Source organism: Rhinopithecus roxellana, chromosome 13 (genome assembly GCF_007565055.1).
Source record: "Rhinopithecus roxellana isolate Shanxi Qingling chromosome 13, ASM756505v1, whole genome shotgun sequence".
NCBI classification, from domain to species: domain Eukaryota; kingdom Metazoa; phylum Chordata; class Mammalia; order Primates; family Cercopithecidae; genus Rhinopithecus; species Rhinopithecus roxellana.
Window position 1 is genome coordinate 51,415,302 of NC_044561.1, and position 19,239 is coordinate 51,434,540.

At 47.3% G+C, this 19,239-nt stretch overlaps 1 protein-coding gene and 1 pseudogene across 2 annotated transcripts in view; one reads left to right on the top strand and one right to left on the bottom strand.

Annotated features, from left to right (window-relative positions):
- Positions 1-266: 266 nt before the first annotated feature.
- Positions 267-19,239, top strand: part of DOP1B (DOP1 leucine zipper like protein B) — a 124,047-nt gene continuing 105,074 nt past the window's right edge. For both annotated transcript variants that reach the window (XR_004052763.1, XM_030915409.1), the window contains exons 1-2: positions 267-421; positions 8,517-8,680. Coding sequence is in view for 1 of the 2 variants with exons in the window: in XM_030915409.1 (XP_030771269.1) it covers positions 8,543-8,680 (138 nt within the window). In the remaining variant the exon portion in view is untranslated. The remainder of the gene's footprint in view (positions 422-8,516; positions 8,681-19,239) is intronic.
- LOC104680264 lies at positions 12,797-14,008 on the bottom strand (annotated as a pseudogene).

Here is a 19,239-nt window from a genome sequence, read left to right on the forward strand (position 1 = left end):
CCTCGCCTTCCAACCCAGCCCTGCCCGCCGAGGCCCCGCCCCTGTACCGACGGCCCACTCCCAGGCCCCGCCCTTGATCCCGTCTCCATGGGTCAGGCCCAGTCTTTTAGTTCCGCCCCGCCCGCGGAAACCCCGCCCCCGCGCGCCTATGGCCCACCTCCAGGTTCCGCCCCTAACCCCGCCTCCAGGCGTCCAGCCCCGCCTTCCAGCCCCGCCCCCAAGCGCCAAGGCCCCGCCTCCAGGCTCCGCCCCGACTCCCGCAGTAGGGAAGAGCAGCCGCCGCTGGTTCTCAGGCGCGGCGCTTTGTCGGTGGTTCTGGCTCCCGGCCGCGCCGCAGCCCCTGCCCAGTCTCTCTCCCGCAGCTCGGCGGGCTCCTCAGCGCCGCACGTGAGCGCGCCCGCCAACAGAGCCACTGCCGCGGGTAAGTTGTGCCCGCGCCCTGCCCGGCGTCCAGTCCTCAGCCGCTGGGCGAAGCCGCAGGAGCCGGGCGTCTCCTCCCCGCCGGCCCGCGGGCCCCTCCCCAGGTCCAGAGGGCTTGGGCGGCGCCGTGGGGCGGCTCGGGGTGCAGGTGGCTTCCCGGCGCGCGGCTTGGGCCCATGGCGCTGGCTGCTGCAGTGCGGGGGCGTGGAGCTCGGGGCCGTAGACCCGGAGGGCAGCAGGGAGACTGGGTGGGATCCCCTCGGGTTACCTGACCCTGGCGCGGAGGATGAGATGCCGACCACGCCCTCGCTAGCCGGGCGGCAGGTGCAGGTTAGGGGTGGATCGCGGCCCGCTCACCCTCCCGGGGCGGGCCCACAGCTAGACGCTCAGCCTTTGTTTGCTCGTGCGGTCGTGGCTGGGGAGGAGGCTGGGGACGCGGACCTGTGAGAACTGAGGGCTTTCCTCGTCGGGGAAGACCCCAGTCTTCCAGCCAGTCCTCAGGAGAAGGTACCGGGCCGCAGTGCGCGCTCCGCCATCCTGGCCCCTGCGCCCTGCAGGGTTCCCGACTGCTCGCGGGGACTGTTACCCGCAGGTGTTGCCCTACACTCGCTACTGCAGCCCCGCAATTGGGAAGACTTTGCTAGGATTTTTTTGGTAAGGTGATGGAAGACCGTCCCCCCGGCCCCACAAGCCTCCTGCCATCACCTAGGTGGCTTAAATTTTTTCCAGTACAATTTGATTACCACTCTGAAAGACCAAATTCAAAACAGCGTGTCCCAGAGTGAAGACCGTTGGTGATGAGTGTTTCTGTGCTGTAGACTAAGGATCGTTATCAATTTTATTACTAATAGTACATATCTGTTATCTGTTGCTAAATGTTTTTGCTTATGTGGTAGGGTCACTGTGTCCTCATTTTCATCGAGCTCAGAAATGTTCCTTCATATAAACATATTTACAGTGAACTTTTTTGGGATCTGGCAGTTGGTTTTTCTCTCGAACTTGTTGTTTTCTTTTTCTTTATTATTATTATTATTATTTTGAGACGAAGGTCTCACTGTGTTGCCCAGTCTGGTCTCAAACTCCTGGGCTCAAGCAATCCTTCCTCCTCGGCCTCTTGAAGTGCTTGGATTACAGGTATGAGCCACAGTGCTCAACCCTGAATTTGATTTTCTATGAAATTAAAAATGGGTAAAGTGAGAGATTTCTTGCTGACATTTTCGATTTTACGGTATGTGAGTAGATACACTTATTATGTGATTACTTCTTTGTGTGTCTAGTTACTTATAGGCTGTATAACTCGGTTTTACTGAACTGTTCAATCTCTCACAGGAGACATATCTAGGATAGATTGCAAGATCATTGGCAAAAGAGCTATTTAAGGACTGAACCAATAATTTTATCACTAGCATAATGTACTGGAGACCCTGAACTATCTCACTTTCCTGAGCTCGAATCTGGTTCTGCCAGCTGCTGGGTGTGTGACCTGGGCAATTTTCCGAATGGCCTGACTTCCTAATACCCGTCTCACAGGACTCCTGTATTGCATCAAAGAAATGCATTCGGCCTGGTACGGAGGCTCACACCTGTAATCCCAGCACTTTGGGAGGTCAAGGGGGCGGATCACAAGGTCGGGAGATCAAGACCATCCTGGCCAATGTGATGAAACTGCGTCTCTACTAAAAATACAAAAATTAGCCGGGCGTGGTGGTGCATGCCAGTAGTCCCAGCTACTCTGGAGTCTGAGGCAGGAGAATTGCTTGAACCTAGGATGCAGAGGTTGCAGTGAGCCAAGATGGCGCCACTGCACTCCAGCATGGCGACAGAGCAAGACTCTGTCTAAAAAAAAAAAAAACAGTAACAGAAAAAAGAAGAAAAGAAATGCATGCATAAGGCCAGGTGCGGTGTCTCATGCCTGTAATCCCAACACTTTGGGAGGCCGAGGTGGGCGGATCACCTTAGGTCAGGAGTTCAAGACCAGCCTGGCCAACATGATGAAACTCCGTCTCTACCAAAAATATTTTTTAAAAAATTAGCCAGGCATTGTGGTGGGCGCCTGTGATCCCAGTACTCGGGAGGCTGAGGCAGGAGAATCGCTTGAACCCGAGAGGCAGAGGTTGCAGTGAGCCAAGATCACACCATTTTACTCCATCCTGGGTGACAAGAGCGAGACTCCGCCTCAAACAACAAAAACAAAACAAAAAGGAGACCGGGCACAGTGGCTCACACCTGTAATCCCAGTACTTTGGGAGGCTGAGGCAGGAGGTTCACCTGAGGTTGGGAGTTGGAGACCAGCCTGACCAGCATGGAGAAACCCCATCTCTACTAAAAATACAAAATTAGCTGGGCATGGTGGCACATGCCTGTAATCCCAGTTAGGAGGCTGAGGCAGGAAAATCGCTTGTACTCAGGAGGCGGAGGTTGCGGTGAGCTGAGATTGTGCCATTGCACTCCAGCCTGAGCAACAAGAGGGAAACTCCATCTCAAAAAAAAAAAAAAAAAAAAGAGCCGGGCGTGGTGGCTTAAGCCTGTAATCCCAGCACTTTGGGAGGCCAAGGCAGGCGGATCACGAGGTCAGGAGATCGAGACCATCCTGGCTAACACGGTGAAACCCCGTCTCTACTAAAAAATACAAAAAACTAGCCGGGCGAGGTGGCGGGCGCCTGTAGTCCCAGCTACTCGGGAGGCTGAGGCAGGAGAATGGCGTAAACCCAGGAGGCGGAGCTTGCAGTGAGCTGAGATCCGGCCACTGCACTCCAGCCTGGGTGGCAGAGCGAGACTCCGTCTCAAAAAAAAAAAAAAGAAAGAAAAAAAAGAAATGCATGCATTTTCTTGGAAAATGGTGAATTTTCCAAGGTGAATTTTCCAAGCTCACCCAGAAGACTTGCTTGGTAGCATACCACATGCCCCATATTTTGAAATAAAGGAGCTTGCATGAATGACAGTTTCCAAACTTCTCACCTGTGCTGGTAGTTACACCAAATAGCACTTTCTTCATATGGCCAACCATAACATTGAACTGCTCCAGCTACCTGCTCTTACCTGGCTGATGCCCTCCTTGCCATGAGCAGTGGCGTCCCTTGCCACCCCACCTTCTAAATACACACCTTATTGTCAATACACATCTTATCACAGTCCTCTTCCTGGTAACTCTAGCCGCCCACACTTCTCAACTTTGAGGACTCCTCTGCCGGTGGCTGAGTTTCCTCTTGCTATCATCAGACTCTGTCATTTTGTCCACCCTCTGTCACTTATGTGTGTTAAAAAGAGCAAGGTCACTTTTTCCACCCTCTGACACTTATGTGTGCCATATTAAACTGAGATGATGTATTTAGGTATTTTAATGTGAGCCACATTAAACTGGAATTATGTATTTAGGTACTTCCACTTTTATTAGGCTGTGAACGATGAGAGTAGGGACCTTGTCTTCTTTATGTTTGTTTCCCCCATGTTTAGACACTTAGAAGAGTGAACAGACTGTGCCCCATTGGAGTATTGCGGTGGTTTAGAGATGCTGGGTTTCAGAACTGTGAATTTTCTGGAAAAAAAATAGTATGGACTGTTTGGATATATCAACTTCTTAGTCTTTACTTGGCAAAAGGAACAAACTACCATCTCTCATTACCATCTTTTCCTTAATATTTTCAAAACGTGTGAAGGCAGTTATTTCAGAAAAAGGGACAGGCCTTCCTGGGAAGAATGAGTCTTATTTTGTGGCTGGGTGTGCAAGGTGCAGTATATTTTTGCAGAGAGGCATGAATGCAGAGGCTCTGTGGCAGGATGGGTTTGTCCTGGGGTTGAAGGGTGCAGTGAGAAGTGGGTAGAGTCTTGTAAGCTGGAAAAGGGGTTGTTTGGTTCTGTTTTGAGCTTTCTTTCTTTTTTTTTTTTTTTTTTTTTGAGACAACGTCTCGCTCTGTTGCCCAGGATGGAGTGTGGTGCCGCAATCCCAGCTCACTGTAACTTCCACCTCCCAGGTTCAAGCGATTCTCCTGCCTCAGCCTCCCGAGTAGCTGGGATCACAGACATGTGCCACCGCACCTGGCTAATTTTTTGTAGTTTTAGTGGAGACAGTGTTTCTCCATGTTGATCAGGCTGGTCATGAACTCCTGACGTCAGGTGATCCACCCGCCTCAGCCTCCTGAAGTGCTGGGATTACTGGCATGAGCCATTGCCCCTGGCCTTATTTGAAGCTTTATGGAAACAATTTTAAACATGGCAGTTGTATGCATTATGTTTTAAGAGGATTCTTGGAGCACTGTGTGTAAAGGCACTGGAAAGGGGCAAGTGTGGGAGAATCATTGGGAAGCTTCTGCAAACATGCAGGGAACAGGCAGCCCAGACTGCGGTGCGGCGGAGACAGAGAACAATTGAGTCAACAGGTGTTTAGGAAGAGGAGACAAACAGGACTGGGGTTGAGCGTGGCAGGTGAAGAGAAGGAAGAGTCTAGAATGATCCCACAGGTGAAGGGGCTACTTTCTGAGAAGGGAAAGCCTGGAGAAGGAGCATGTTGAGCAGATGGAATTGAGAATTTAGTGGTTTTTTGGTTTGTTTCTTTGGGACAGAGTTTCGCTATGTCATCCAGGCTGGAGTGCAATGGTGCAATCTCAGCCCACTGCATCCTCTGCCTCCCGGGTTCAAGTGATTCTCCTGCCTCAGCCTTCTGAGTAGCTGTGATTATAGCCACCATGCCTGGCTCATTTTTCTATTTTTAGTAGAGATAGGGTTTCACCATGTTGGCCAGGCTGGTCTTGAACTCCTGCCCTCATGTTCCACCCACCTCAGCCTCCCACAGTGCTGGGATTACAGGCGTGAGTCACTACACCCGGCCTAGTTTTATTTTTTTAAACGGCTTTATTGCGCTATAATTTGCAGCTCATAAAATTCATTCAAGTATATAATTCAGTGGTGGTGTTGTCTTTGAGACAGGGTCTTGCCATGTTACCCAGGCTGGTCACAAGCTGTGGGGCAGAAGCAATCCTCCCACCTCAACCTCTGGAGTAGCTGGGATCACAGGCATGAGCCACTGTGCCCATATAATTTCAGTGATTTTTTCATACATTTACAGAGTTGTGCAAGCATCGCCATCATCCCATTTTAGCACATTTGCCTTACCTCAGAAAGGTCACTATTCCCAATGGAAGTTATTCTCTGTTTTCACCGCACCTAGGCAGCCGCTAACCTACTGCCATCTCTCTAGATTTGCTTGTGGAGGGCATTTCATATCAATGGAATCTTGCAATGTCTGGTCTTGTGTGTCTGGCGTCTTCCACTAAGCGTGTGTTTTCAGGATGCATCCATGTTGCAGCACGTATCAGTACCTGGTTCCTTTCCATTGCCTCAGCATTCCTTTGCAGATAGACTATATTTTGTTGATGGATGCTTGTCTTAGTTAATTCAGGCTGCTCCAACAAAATAGTGTAAACTAGGTATTTCTGTTATAAGTAACAGTAATATATTCCTGTAGTTCTGGAGGCTGAGAAGTTCAAGATCAAGGTGCTGGCAGATTCAGTGTCTGGTAGGGCCTGCTAGCTGTGTCCTCACAGTAGAAAGAACAGCCAGGCTCCCTCAGGTCTCTTTAATTTATTTATTTGAGACAAGGTCTCATTCTGTTGCCCAGACTGGAGTGCAGTGGCATGATCATGGCTCACCGCAGCCTCAATCTTCCAAGCTCAAGTGATCCTCCCAACTCAGACTCCTGAGTACCTGTGACTATAGGCATGTACCACCACACTTTGCTAATTTTTGTATTTTTTGTAGAGATGAGATTTCACCATATTGCTCAGGTTAGTCTCCAACTCCTGGAGTCAAGTGATCCACCTGCTTTGGCCTCCCAGGATTTCAGATGTGAGCCACTCCGTTCAGCTAGTATCCCTTTTAAAAGGGCATTAATCCCATAATTTAATCACCTTCCAAAGTCTTCACTTTCTTTCTTTTTTTTTTTTTTTTTTTTTTTTGAGACAGAGTCTTGTTCTGTCACCCTTCCTGAGGTACAGTGGCACAGTCCCGGCTCACTGCAACCTCGACCTCCTGGGTTCAAGCGATTCTCCTGCCTCAACCTCCCAAGTAGCTGGGACTGCAGGTGTGTGCCACCATGCCCAGCTATTTTTTTTTATTTTATTTTTCCGTAGAGATGGGGTTTCACCGTGTTGGCCAGGCTGGTCTCAAATATCTGACCACGAGTGATCTGCCTGCCTTGGCCTCCCAAAGTGCTGGGATTACAGGTGTGAGCCACCATGCCCGGCCTCCAGGGAATGTATTTAGCAGTTGGTAGAGGAGGAAGAAAGAACTTCAGAGAGGTAGGTGAGAAACAAGCTCTGGGGCTGGAGGGGCCAGAGGAGTATTTGGGCCAAGTGGAAGCTGCTAGGCTGCTTGGAGAAGAAGTGGTCTGCTGCAGAGTGCCACTGAGAGGTAAAGTGAGGAAACAGAAAGGACCTCTGCCATTGGTGACTTGAAAGTAGTGGTGGTTGCCAGGCGTGGTGGCTCACGCCTGTAATCCCAGCCCTTTGGGAGGCCGAGGTGGGCAGATCACGAGGTCAGGAGTTGAAGACCAGCCTGACCAACATAGTGAAACCCCATCTGTACTAAAAATACAAAAATTAGCCGGTGTGGTGACACGTGACTGTAGCCCCAGCTACTTGAGAGGCTGAGGCAGGAGAATCGCTTGAACCCAGGAGGCAGAGTTTGCAGTGAGCTGAGATTGTGCCATTGCACTCCAGCCTGGGCAACAAGAGTGAGACTCTCTCAAAAAAAAAAAAAAGAAAAGAAAAGAAAGTGATGGCCTGGTGAAGATTGGATTGGGTCTGGAGTGATTGGATATTGAAGTATGAGATTTCATGAAATTTTTATAACTGTACTGGCCCGTAAATGAAAGACTCAAGCTTAATGAACGTGTTGTACCTTCAGTTCAGTTTCTTCCATTTACCATATTTGCCTTTTTATTTGATTGACTGCATCCAACTTGTTTAGCAATCTACCCAGCTAACTGCATTCACTCGTGTTTAACTGTATAGCATTGCTCTGTATTTGTCTTTCCTTTCAGACTGAGCGTACTAGTGAAATACTATTTGTCCTCATATATCAATTAGGATTGTGGTTGGCTATAACAGAAAACCTGATTGAACAGAGGCTTAAACAGCTGTTATGTGCAGAAAACATACACCAGACATTACAGCATCCGGAGTTGGCATGTGGTACCTTCACCATGCCATCTGGGGCTGCAGGGACTCTGTCATTCCACTCAGCCGTCGTTAGTTTGTGACTTTTGTGCATGTTTCATGACAGTTGCAAGATATAGCTTCACTCCAACATCATGCCTTTGTTCCAGGCAGAAAGAAGAAGAATGGAGGGCAAAGGCTTATGCCAGGGAGTCTGCTTCCTTTCCAATTGCCTTTTTGACCCACAGCTTCTACTGACATCTCATTGGTCAAGAGCTATCACATGGCCACCTAGATGCAAGGGAGTCTGGGAATTATAGTGTTACTGTGAACAAAACCAGTGCTCCCTTAGTACAGAAAAGGAGAACAAGGCATGCTGGGTAGATGCCTGCCACACTTTAAATAAAACAGCCAGGTATGGTGACGCATCCCAACAGTCCCAGCTGCTTGGGAGGCTGAGGTGGAAGGAAGGATCACTTGAGCTTAGGAGGTCGAGGCTGCAGTGACCCATGATCATGCCACTGCACTTCTGCCTGGGTGGCAGAGTAAGACCCTGCCTCCAAAAAATAAGAAATAAAAAATAAAATAAAAAATTCCATATGATAGGAGGGGCCGTGCTCATTCAAAATTACCAGCTGGTGACAACATATAGTCTAGCAGCTTTGATCCTGGAATTAGTTTTGTCAATTACTTGGAGCCCTAGCACTCTTATGCTGTCTACTCCTGTTTCCTGTTCTCCCCCAGAATCCACGAGGGTGGGAACTGTTTATCTTTCATCTCCCACAGTGCCTGGCCCAGAAGCCTTGCTAAATATTTGAACAGGATTGCCCAGTGAGTTTGTGCACAGTAGTGTTTGTGGACACCTGTCTTCTGTAGCTCTGGGTTGGGAATGATTTGTATCCCCGAATGGCTCTCTCGTTTGGTTATTTTTTGATTTGCTTTTAGATACTTTTCTGCTGTGAGAATGTAAGATGGATCCAGAAGAGCAGGAGCTCTTAAATGATTACAGATACAGAAGCTACTCTTCAGTGATTGAAAAGGCTTTGAGAAATTTTGAGTCCTCGAGTGAATGGGCGGATCTCATATCTTCACTTGGCAAACTCAACAAGGTATGTCGGGTGTATCCTATTTGGATTGCGTGGAGGTGGGGATGTAATTGTCTTTTTATTATTACAAGAAATTACATGGTTATATTATTTGTATTTTATAATCTTTATATTATTACATATTATGCAGTATAATCTCTATATTATTTCAAAGAAATACCATTATATATACAATGATGATTACAACAATTAGAAAATACAGAAAAGAAAAAAACCACTCATAATTCTGTCCTCCAGTGTTACCCACTGTTAACCTATCAGTGTATGTACCTCCTTCCATCTTTTTCTGAGCATAAAATTATATATAGTGTTCATGTAGTTGAACAGTCTTTTTCTTAACAGTATTTATGTCTAGACAAGATACAATTTAAAATTGTCAAATTAGGCATTCAAAGACTGTTCTTTGTATACTCCTTAGGATTTTTATTTATTTTTCTTCTTTGATCTACTTTTTTGATTCTTTTACTGCTGTCTGGTAACTCCTCGAAGAATAGAAGTTGAAATAAATATTGAATTCTGCCCAGAACTTGTGTGTGTGTGTGCTTGTGCGTGCGTACGTACGTGTGTGCGTGTGTGTGTGTGTGTGTGTGTATGAAATCAGATCTAGGAAAACCAAAACTGGTCAAATGTGGGCTTGACCTTGTCCTCTATATCAGGGATCCCCAACCCCCAGGCCGCTAACCGGTACCAGTCTGTGGCCTGTTAGGAACGGGGACACACAGCAGGAGGTGAGCGGTATGAGTGGGTGTTACCGCTTGGGCTCTGCCTTCTGTCAGGTTAGTGGTGGTAGTGGGTTATCCCAGGAACATGAACCCTATTGTGAACTGCACATGCGAGGGATCTAGCTTGCATGCTCTTTATGAGACTTTTTTTTTTTTTTGAGACAGTCTCATTCTGTTGCCCAGTTTGGAGTACAGTGGCGCAACCTCGGCTCACTGCAACCTCCACCTCCCAGGTTCAAGCAATTCTCTAGCCTCAGCCACCTGAGTAGTTGGGATTACAGGCATGTGCCACCACGCCTGCCTAATTTTTGTATTTTTAGTAGAGACTGGGTTTCGCCACATTGGCCGGGCTGGTCTCGAACTCCTGACCTCAAGTGATCCACCCGCCTTGGCCTCCCAAAATGCTGGGGTCACAGGCGTGAGCCACCAAGCCTGGCCACTCTTTATGAGAATCTAACTAATACCTGATGATCTGAGGTGGTGCAACAGCAGATCTACAGTTTCATCCTGAAACCAACCTTCCGCCCTCCTGCCCCTCCGCCACCCCATCTGTGGAGAAATTGTCTTCCACAAAACGGGTCCCTGGTGCCAAAAAGGTTAGGAACCACACCTCTATATAAGTGACCTATAGATGGGAGCATTATATTTTCCCATCCTTTCTTTCCCAGAAAGAAAGTGACACAGGGACCTTCAAGTGCTCAGATGACCACTGTAAGATGTAGGTAGATGATATTTGGGCTTAGAGAAACTGTACCTGGCTCTGTTGCTGTTTGGACAGGACCTGAGTTTGGAGCCCAAGCGCTAGGTGGGAGTTAGGAGATGTCTCACTCTACTCTGCAGATCTCAGCTCGCCAGGCCAAACACACCAGGGAAACTGGGGTGAGTTAAGAATTTCAGCAGCCTGACCCTGCAGCCTCCACAGATGGCTATCAGGCATGCTGGAGATAGGCAGCTCTTACAGCTCAGCCGGTAAACTGCTGGTCTTTTGCAAGGCATATTTACGACATGTAAATGTCACGGCTCCATCCTGGCTGGGGTGGATAAATGTTTCTAAGGTCTTTAAAACAGGAAATAAGGGCTTGCAAATTCTTTGGTTGTACAGCTCTATCTCAGGAATTCTCCAGGTGATTGAAGACTGCATTCACAGACTTGCATGAAGGTGGGTTGCTCTTTTAGGGGAAAGGGAGAAGCAGTAGAACCCCATTGAGTCCCACATTCTTCTGGATGTTTCACCGTTTCAGTACTCATCCCTCCTGGTTTATAAGAACAGCCTACTTTTTCTTTTTCTTTTTCTTTTTTTTGTTTGAGACAGTCTTGCTCTGTCACCCAGACGGGAGTGCGGTGGCGCAATCTTGGCTCATGGCAACCTCAGCCTCCCAGGTTCAAGTGATTCTCCTGCCTCAGCCTCCCGAGTAGCTGAGATAACAGGTGTCCACCACCATGCCCAGATAATTTTTTTGTATTTGTAGTAGAGATGGGGTTTCACCATGTTGGCCAGGCTGGTCTCGAACTCCTGATCTCAAGTGATCCACCCACCTCAGCCTCCCAAAGTGCAGGGATTATAAACGTGAGCCACCTATGCCCAGCCAAACAGCATATTTATTGTTAGGGAGGGAACAGTCTTCATTATTTCTGTTTTTTCTTTTTCTTTATCAAGATAAAATTCACATAACACAAAATTCACCATTTACCCATTTTAAAGTACACAGTTAAGTGGCCTTTAGTACATTTACCATGTTGTGCAACCATTACTGCTCTCTAGTTCCACACGATTTCATCACTCCAGAAGGAAACCCATACCCATTCAGCAGTTGCCCCCCATTCCCCCCTCCCCCCAGCCCCGGTAACTGCAAATCTACTTTCCCTCTGTACGGACTTTTCATGGAAATGGAATCATACCATATGTGGCTTTTTGTGACTGGTTCATTTCATTAGCATAATGTTCTTGAGGTTCATCCATGTTATGGTACGTGTTAGAATTTCCTTCCTTTTTATAGCTGAATAATACTCTGTTGTATGGGTAAGTTACATTTTCTTTTCTTTTCTTTTTTTTTTTTTGAGATGGAGTCTCGCTCTGTCGTCCAGGCTGAAGTGCAGTGGCACAGTCTCAGCTGACTGCAACCTCCACCTTCTGGGTTCAAGCGATTCTCCTGCCTTAGCCTTCCGAGTAGCTGGGACTGCAGGTGCACACCACCACACCCAGATACTTTTTGTATTTTTAGTAGAGACAGGGTTTCACTGTGTTGGCCAGGACAGTCTTAGACTCCTGACCTCCAGTGATCTGCCTGCCTCGGCCTCCCAAAGTGCTGGGATTATAGGCATGAGCCACCGCACCAAGCCACATTTTTCTTTATCCATTAATCAGTTGATGGGCATTTAGATTTTTACCTTTTGGCTATTGTGAATAGTGTTGCTATGAGCATTCGTGTACAAGCTTTTGTTTGAACCTCAGTTTTCAACTCTTCAGGGTGCATACTTAGAAGTGGCATTGCTGGGACATATGGAAATGCTATGTTTAACTTATTAAGGAGCCACCAGTTGCACTATTTTAACATATCCACCAAAAGCAATGCATGAGTGTTCCAATTTCGTAACATCATCCTCACCAATACTTATTTTCAGGTTTTTTTGTTTTTGTTTTTGTTTTTTTTTTTTTTTTTTTTAGACGAATCTCGCTCTGTCACCCAGGCTGGAGTGCAGTGGTGCGATCTTGGCTCACTGCAAGCTCTGCCTCCCGGTTTCACGCCATTCTCCTGCTCAGCCTCCCGAGTAGCTGGGATTACAGGAACACGCCACCACACCCAGCCAATTTTTTGTATTTTTAGTAGAGACAGGGTTTCACCATGTTAACCAGGATGGTCTCAATCTCCGGACCTCATGATCTACCTGCCTCAGCCTCCCAAAGTGCTGAGATTACAGGCGTGAACCACCGTGCCTGGCCTCAAGTTGTTTTTTTTTTTTTTGACACGGAGTCTCACTCTGTCGCCCAGGCTAGAGTGCAGTTGCGTAGTCTTGGCTCCTGCAACCTCCACCTCCTGGGTTCAAGCGATTCTCATCCCTCAGACTCTGGGGTTACAGGCATTAGCCACTATGCCTAGCTAATTTTTGAATATATATATATATATATGTATATATTTTAATACAGATGGGGTTTCACCATGTTGGCCAGGCTAGTCTTGAACTCCTGACCTCAGGTGATCCACCTGCCTCGGCCTCCCAAAGTGCTGGGATTACAGGCATGAGCCACCATGCCCAACCTATTTTCAGTTTTGTTTTTTTTTAATGATAACCATCCTAGTGGTGTGAAGTGGTCTCTCCCAGTGGTTTTTTTAAATTAATAATATTTTAAAGATAACTTTTATTGAGGCCCCACCAGGTGCAGAACCTGTTCCTGGCATTAAACTCCTTCTTCCTTTGCAATTTGGTCTTTCTTGAGTGGTCCCATGAATGCTTTCTTCTCCTCCATGGTCTGGAAGTGGCCATGGCCAAACTTGGAGGTGGTGTCAGTGAACTTAAGGTCAGTGTTCTCCAGAGCCCGCCGTTTGGTCTGCACCATCAAAGATGTGCAGAGAATGAGCAGTTGCTTCTTGGTTCCCACCACACAGCCTTTCAGCATGACAGAGTCATTGGTCACTTCACCATAGTGGACAAAGCCACCCAGAGGGTTGATGCTCTTGTCAGACAGGACATGGTCAGTGGAGGCATTGTTCTTGATCAGTTTGCCGTCCTCGGTAAGGTAGCGCTAGCCAATCTTATAGATCTTCTTATTAATCTCAGTATGGTAATGGTCGCCTTTCTGCCCAATGCATGCCATGGAGAAGGCCACATGGGCAGGATGCCATGCCCCAATCCAGGCCACCTTGCACAGGCCTTGGTGGATCTTGTGGGGCAGCTTCTTGGTGTGCCAACAACTGATGACCTCTTTGTAGCCTTTGCCCTTGGTCACCCCGATGATGTCGATCATCTCGTCCAGCCCAAACGCTTGGTTCACAGGTACCTGCTGCTCTAGCCCCTCCTGGGCCCAGTTCCAGCTTCTCAGCCATGGTGCCTCTGTTCACTTGGCTCTCCAACAGCTGGGCCTTCTTCTGGCACAGAGGAAGCAGGCGCGTCTGGGTGTGGGCAGTGACGTGGGTGACTTGGCAGTGCTTCTTCATGCTACTGAAGTCTTCTCCAGCTGCTTCTTGCCATCCTCATCCTACCATTTCTTGCAGTACTTGGTAAAGGCCTTCTTCTTAGATTTATGCCGGTTGTTAGAGAAATGCCTTTTGCACTTATCGTTGATGTGCTCAGCAAAGATGGTCTTGAAGGTCCTGAGGCCTCAAGGGGTTTCCACGTAGCCCGCAATGCCCACAACCACCATAGGTGATGTCTCCACAGTGGTCGCGGCCTCCACCAACTCCCTCTCTTTCACCTTGGATCCTGGCCTGTCGACTTCCCGTGTGATGTGGGTCGTGCCAGCCTTGTATCCCAGGAAGGCTGTGACTGTTGACCAGCTTGGAAGGGTCATCCTTAGGGAAGCTCTTTACCTTCCCATGATGCCTATATCTGTGCTGCATGGCAGGAAGCAGAGGGACCCACGTCTGGGAGTGGAGAACTTTCCGTGAGACATCATGCCATCAGATTCTACCAGTAGAACTCTCCCTATGGTTTTGATTTGCATTTCCCTATGACTAATAATTTTGAGCATCTTTTCATGTGCTTATTGGGCATTTGTGTATCTTTTTGGAAGAAATTTCTATTTTAGACCCGGCGCGGTGGCTCACGCCTGTAATCCCAGCACTTTGGGAGGCCGAGACCGGCAGATCACAAGGCCAAGAGATCAAGACCACCCTGGCCACCATGGTGAAACCCTGTCTCTACTAAAAATACAGAAATTAGCTGGGCATGGTGGTGCACACCTGTAGTCCCAGCTACGCAGGAGGCTGAGGCAGGAGAATTGCTTGAACCCGGGAAGCAGAGGTTGCAGTTAGCTGAGATCGCGCCACTGCACTCCAGCCTGCGTGACAGAGTGAGACTCTGTCTAAAATATGTGTGTGTGTGTATATATATATATATTTTTATATGTTATACGTATGCATGTGTATATATATATAAAATTATCCAGTCGTGGTAGTACATGCCTGTGGTCCCAGCTACTCAGGAGGCTGAGGTAGAAGGATCGCTTGAGCCCAGGAGATCAAGGCTTTAGTGAGCCATGATTGTGCCACTGCACTCCAGCCTGAGTGACAGAGCAAGAGCCTGTTTCCAAAAAAAAAAAGAAAGACATGATTTTTTGTTAGAGGTGTTACCTGAGGAATCCCACCATGGTCTCCTCTTGGATCTCATTTCTTGTTCCCTGCTGCTGTGATTAACTATTGAGTTCAAGCAGCCACCTTGAAGAATTTGCAAGATACAGTTGAGACAAAGGTGACACTGTCAGGCCCTACCTCAGCCTTGCCTGTGGTGGCTGACATTCACGGAGAGCTCACTGCGTGCTAAGGAGTCGATGTGCGTTATTTTATAATACTTAAAATGTATCTTGAGATTCGTCTCAGTTTCAACCACTTGTGCGAGGCCACTGCCAGCCAGCGGCAGAGAGAGGGCTCAGGCCCCGACCAGCCTGGTTCCAAGGCCCATGCTCATGAGCAGAGCCTCCAGCCTTCTTCACGTCAGTATCTGCATAGCTCACGTAAGGGGCAAGGGCTGTGCTTCTTTTCTGCCAGGGACCCTGTCTGCATCACCCAAATGCAGTAGGTGCAATTATTAGGCCCATTTTACCAATGAAGGTTAACTCACTTGTCCGGTGTCTTATGCAACTGAGTGGTTATTATGGATTGAATTGTGGCCTCCATAAAAAAAACCCCCCTGGAGTCTTAATCCTTAGTACCTCAGTACGTAACTTGATTTGGAAACAGCGTTTTTACAGAGCTAATCGAGCTAGAGAAGGTCATTAGGGGGTAGCCCTAATCCATTGTGACTGGTGTCCTGACGAAAAAGGGGAAATGTAGACACAGACATGCATGAGGAAAGGCATCATGTGAGGATGAAGGCAGACACCAGGAAGGTGCATCTACAAGCCAAGGAGTCCCAAAGAGTGACAGCAAACTCCTAGCAGGCGGGGGAGAGGCACGGGACAGATTCTCTATGTAGCCTTCAGAAGGAAGCCACTCTCTTGACTCCTTGATTTCAGATTTAACATGAGAGAACACATTTCTGTTGTTGAAGCCACCTGGTGTGTGGCACTTCGTTATAGCAGCCCTAGAATGCTACGAAAGTGGTAGGACAAGATCTATGAACACCTCAGTGCTGGGGATAAGGCATTGAACACTAAGCCTCTGCTCTCATGGAAAGAAATGACGCTTTCTTGGCGAGAGACAGATGACAGATGACTGTGATGTCAGATGCTGAATGCTAAGAAGAAAAATAAACTGGGGAAGTGGGGTATGGAGGAAGGAGGAGGGAGTGCTATTTTAGACAGAGAGAGCACTGAGAGCGTGACATTAAAGCAGAGGCCGGGGTGAAGTGAGCAAGCTGGCAGGAAGGGCCATCTGGGGAATGGGCCTGTGTCCAAGGCATGGGAAGGGGACAGGAGTAGCCAGAGGACAGAGTGACCAGGGATACAGCAGGGTCAGGCCACTGATAGATTTTTCTCTGGTGGGGAGGGGAAGCCACTGAGCTTCCTCCCAGGGAGGCTTTAAGCAAGGAAACCTCTGTCTCACCCATTGCAAGAATCCCCTGGGCTGTCACCAAGCACAAGAGCCAGTGTGGAGGCACGCACCTTTGGCCCTGAAATCAGTTCCTGCCGTTACTGGATGTGGAGGGTTTGGATGGTGCTGGAGGGAGCACGTCTTGATCATCATCAGGAATACTTGCTTCTGTGAAACTTGCAACTTCTGCATTCAAGGGTCCCTGATAGGAGCTGATATGAATAAAGAATTTTCTTCACTGGGTGCAGTGGTGCATGCCTGTAATCCTAGCACTTTGAGAGGCTGAGGGCAGAAGGATCACTTGAGCCCAGGATTTTCAGACCAGGCTGGGCAACATGGGGAAACCCTGTCTGTCCAAAAATACAAAAACTATCTGGGCATGGTGGTGCACACCTGTAGTCCAGCTACTCAGAAGGCTGAAGTGGGAAGATCCCTGGAGCCTCAGCCTGGAGCTGTCGCACCACTGCACTCCAGCCTGGGTGACAGAGTGAGACCCTGGCTCAAAAAAAAGGAATTTTTTTAAGGCTTTGGTGATCATCACATTTCTTGGACTTATGCACAGAAATTCAGTGAGTAAGAGTTGAGAGTTGGGTGGGGCGCAGTGGCTCACGCCTGTAATCCCAGCGCTTTGGGAGGTCAAGGCAGCAGGTGGATCGCCTGAGGTCAGGAGTTTGAGACCAGCCTGGCCAACGTGGTGAAACCCTGTCTCTATTAAAAATATAGAAAATTGGCCAGGCATGGTGGCGAGTGCCTATAGTCCCAGCTACTTGGGAGGCTGAGGCAGGAGAATCACTAGAACCTGGAAGGCAGAGGTTTCAGTGAGCCAAGATTGCACCACTGCACTTCAGCCTGGGGGACAGAGCAAGAGTCTGTCTCAAAAGAGTTAAGAGTTGAATTAGTAAAATTCTTTATAATACAAATTTAAACAATAATTTAGGACACAAAAGCACAACATACTTTTTTTAAAGGTAGGTGACTAAATGTTAACAATGCATAAACCTGAGATTTGGAGAAGACGCATCCAGTCAACTCTTTTTACAATTAAGAAAACTGCTTCCCAGAAGGTTGTAGTATGTCCAGCTGTAGACAGATTCTAATGGTATCATTTTCAAACTTGATCAATGTTTCAGTATCATTTTTAGAATTTTTCTGTGTTACAGAATAGTTTATCTTTTTTTTTTTTTTTGAGATGGAGTCTCGCTCTGTCAGCCAGGGTGGATTGCAGTGGCGCCATCTCGGCTCACTGCAAGCTCCGCCTCCTGGGTTCAAGCAATTCTACTGCCTTAGCCTCCTGAGTACCTGGGACTACAGGTGCCCACCACTACGCCTGGCTAATTCTTCTTTTGTATTTTTAGTAGAGATAGGGTTTCACTGTGTTAGCCAGGATAGTCTCGATCTCCTCACCTCGTGATCAGCCCGCCTTGGCCTCCCAGAGTGCTGGGATTACAGGTGTGAGCCACCATACTTGGCCCCGAGAATAGTTTTTTTAATAGTTTTAGTTTCTTTTATAGTTTTTAGGCATATCAGTCTAAATAGGGTAATAGGAATAGGGTAACTTTTGGTTAATGGTTTGTCTGAGACTTCAAGTCATCATCTTTCCCTGATTATTTTAAATACGTTTTAATCACCAAAATATACACACTGGAATGCTATTCACCTTTTATTAAAGAATGAAATTGTGCCCTTTGTGACAACATGGATGAACCTTGAGAACAGTATGTCAAGTGAAATAAGCCAGGCACAGGAAGTCAAATAACCACATGATCTCACTTACATGTGGAGTGTAAAAAAGTTGAACTCACAGAAGTAGAGTACAATGGTGGTTACCAAGGGTCAGGGGCAGGGCGGGCTGAAATAGGGAGGGGTTGCTCAAAGGATATGAATTTTCTGTTAGATCAGAGGAATAAGTTCAAGAGATCTGTTGTACAACTTGGCACCTATAGTTAATAACAATGTATTGTATACTTGAAAATTGCTAAGAGAGGCCAGGTGCGGTGGCTCACACCTGTAATCCCAGCACTTTGGGATTCCGAGGCGGGCAGATCACCTGAGGTCAGGAGTTCGAGACCAGCCTGGCCAACATGATGAAACCCCATCTCTACTAAAAATACAAAAATTAGCTGGGCATGCTGGCAGGCGCCTGTAATCCTAGCTACTTGGGAGGCTGAGGCAGGAGAATCACTTGAACCTGGGAGGCAGAGGTTGCAGTGAGCTGAGATCATGCCACTGCACTCCAGCCTGGGCAACAGGAATGAAACTCCATCTCAAAAAAAAAAAAAAAAAAAAAGAAAGAAAATTGCTTAGAGAATAGATTTTAAGTGTTTATCACCACAAAAATGATAAAATATTGGTAATGCATGTGTTAATTAACTTGATTTAGATGTTTCACAATGTATACATATTTCATATGTTGCATATGATAAACATAAAAAAATTTTGTCAATTAAAAAAATTTTTTTTGTTTTTGTTTTTTTGAGACAGGATCTGGCTGTCTCACAGGCTGGAGTGCAGTAGCACAGTCATGGCTCACTGCAGCCTCAACCTTCGGGGCTCAAATGATCCTCCTACCTCAGCTCCTGAGTAGCTGGGACTACAGGCATGTGTATGCCATCGTGCCCACCTAATTTTTGTAATTTTTGTAGAAGCGGGATTTTGCTATGTTGCCCAGGCAGGTATTGAACTCCTGGGCTGAAGTGATCCACCCACCTTGGCCTCCCAAAGTGCTGGGATTGCAGGCATAAGCCACCTTGCCCACCCCAAGAAAAACATTTTAATCAAGTGCCTTTTGAGTCCTGAACCCAAGTGCTCTACCAGGCATGATTTACAGCTTTGATTTTGGAAATGAAGGCTCATAGAAATCAATTAACTCTAGATTGAAAAATCCTATCATTAAAGCTTTAAAAAAAAAAAAATGTCGTAATGGTCCTAAATTCACCAGTTTTGTTGTCGTTTTTTTTTACTGCTTTTATCTGATGGCATACTACAGTTTCACAGAGCAGCCATGAACAGGAAGGGCAATATGAGGTCTGTGGTATCACACAGTTCAGCTCCCGCAGTCTTCATCACTTAGCTACAAGCACCTCCTATTTAAAGCAGAGCCTCCTGATTGTGGTGTTTCAGAATTAGTGCTGCAGTGTAGTGGGAAGAACATGGG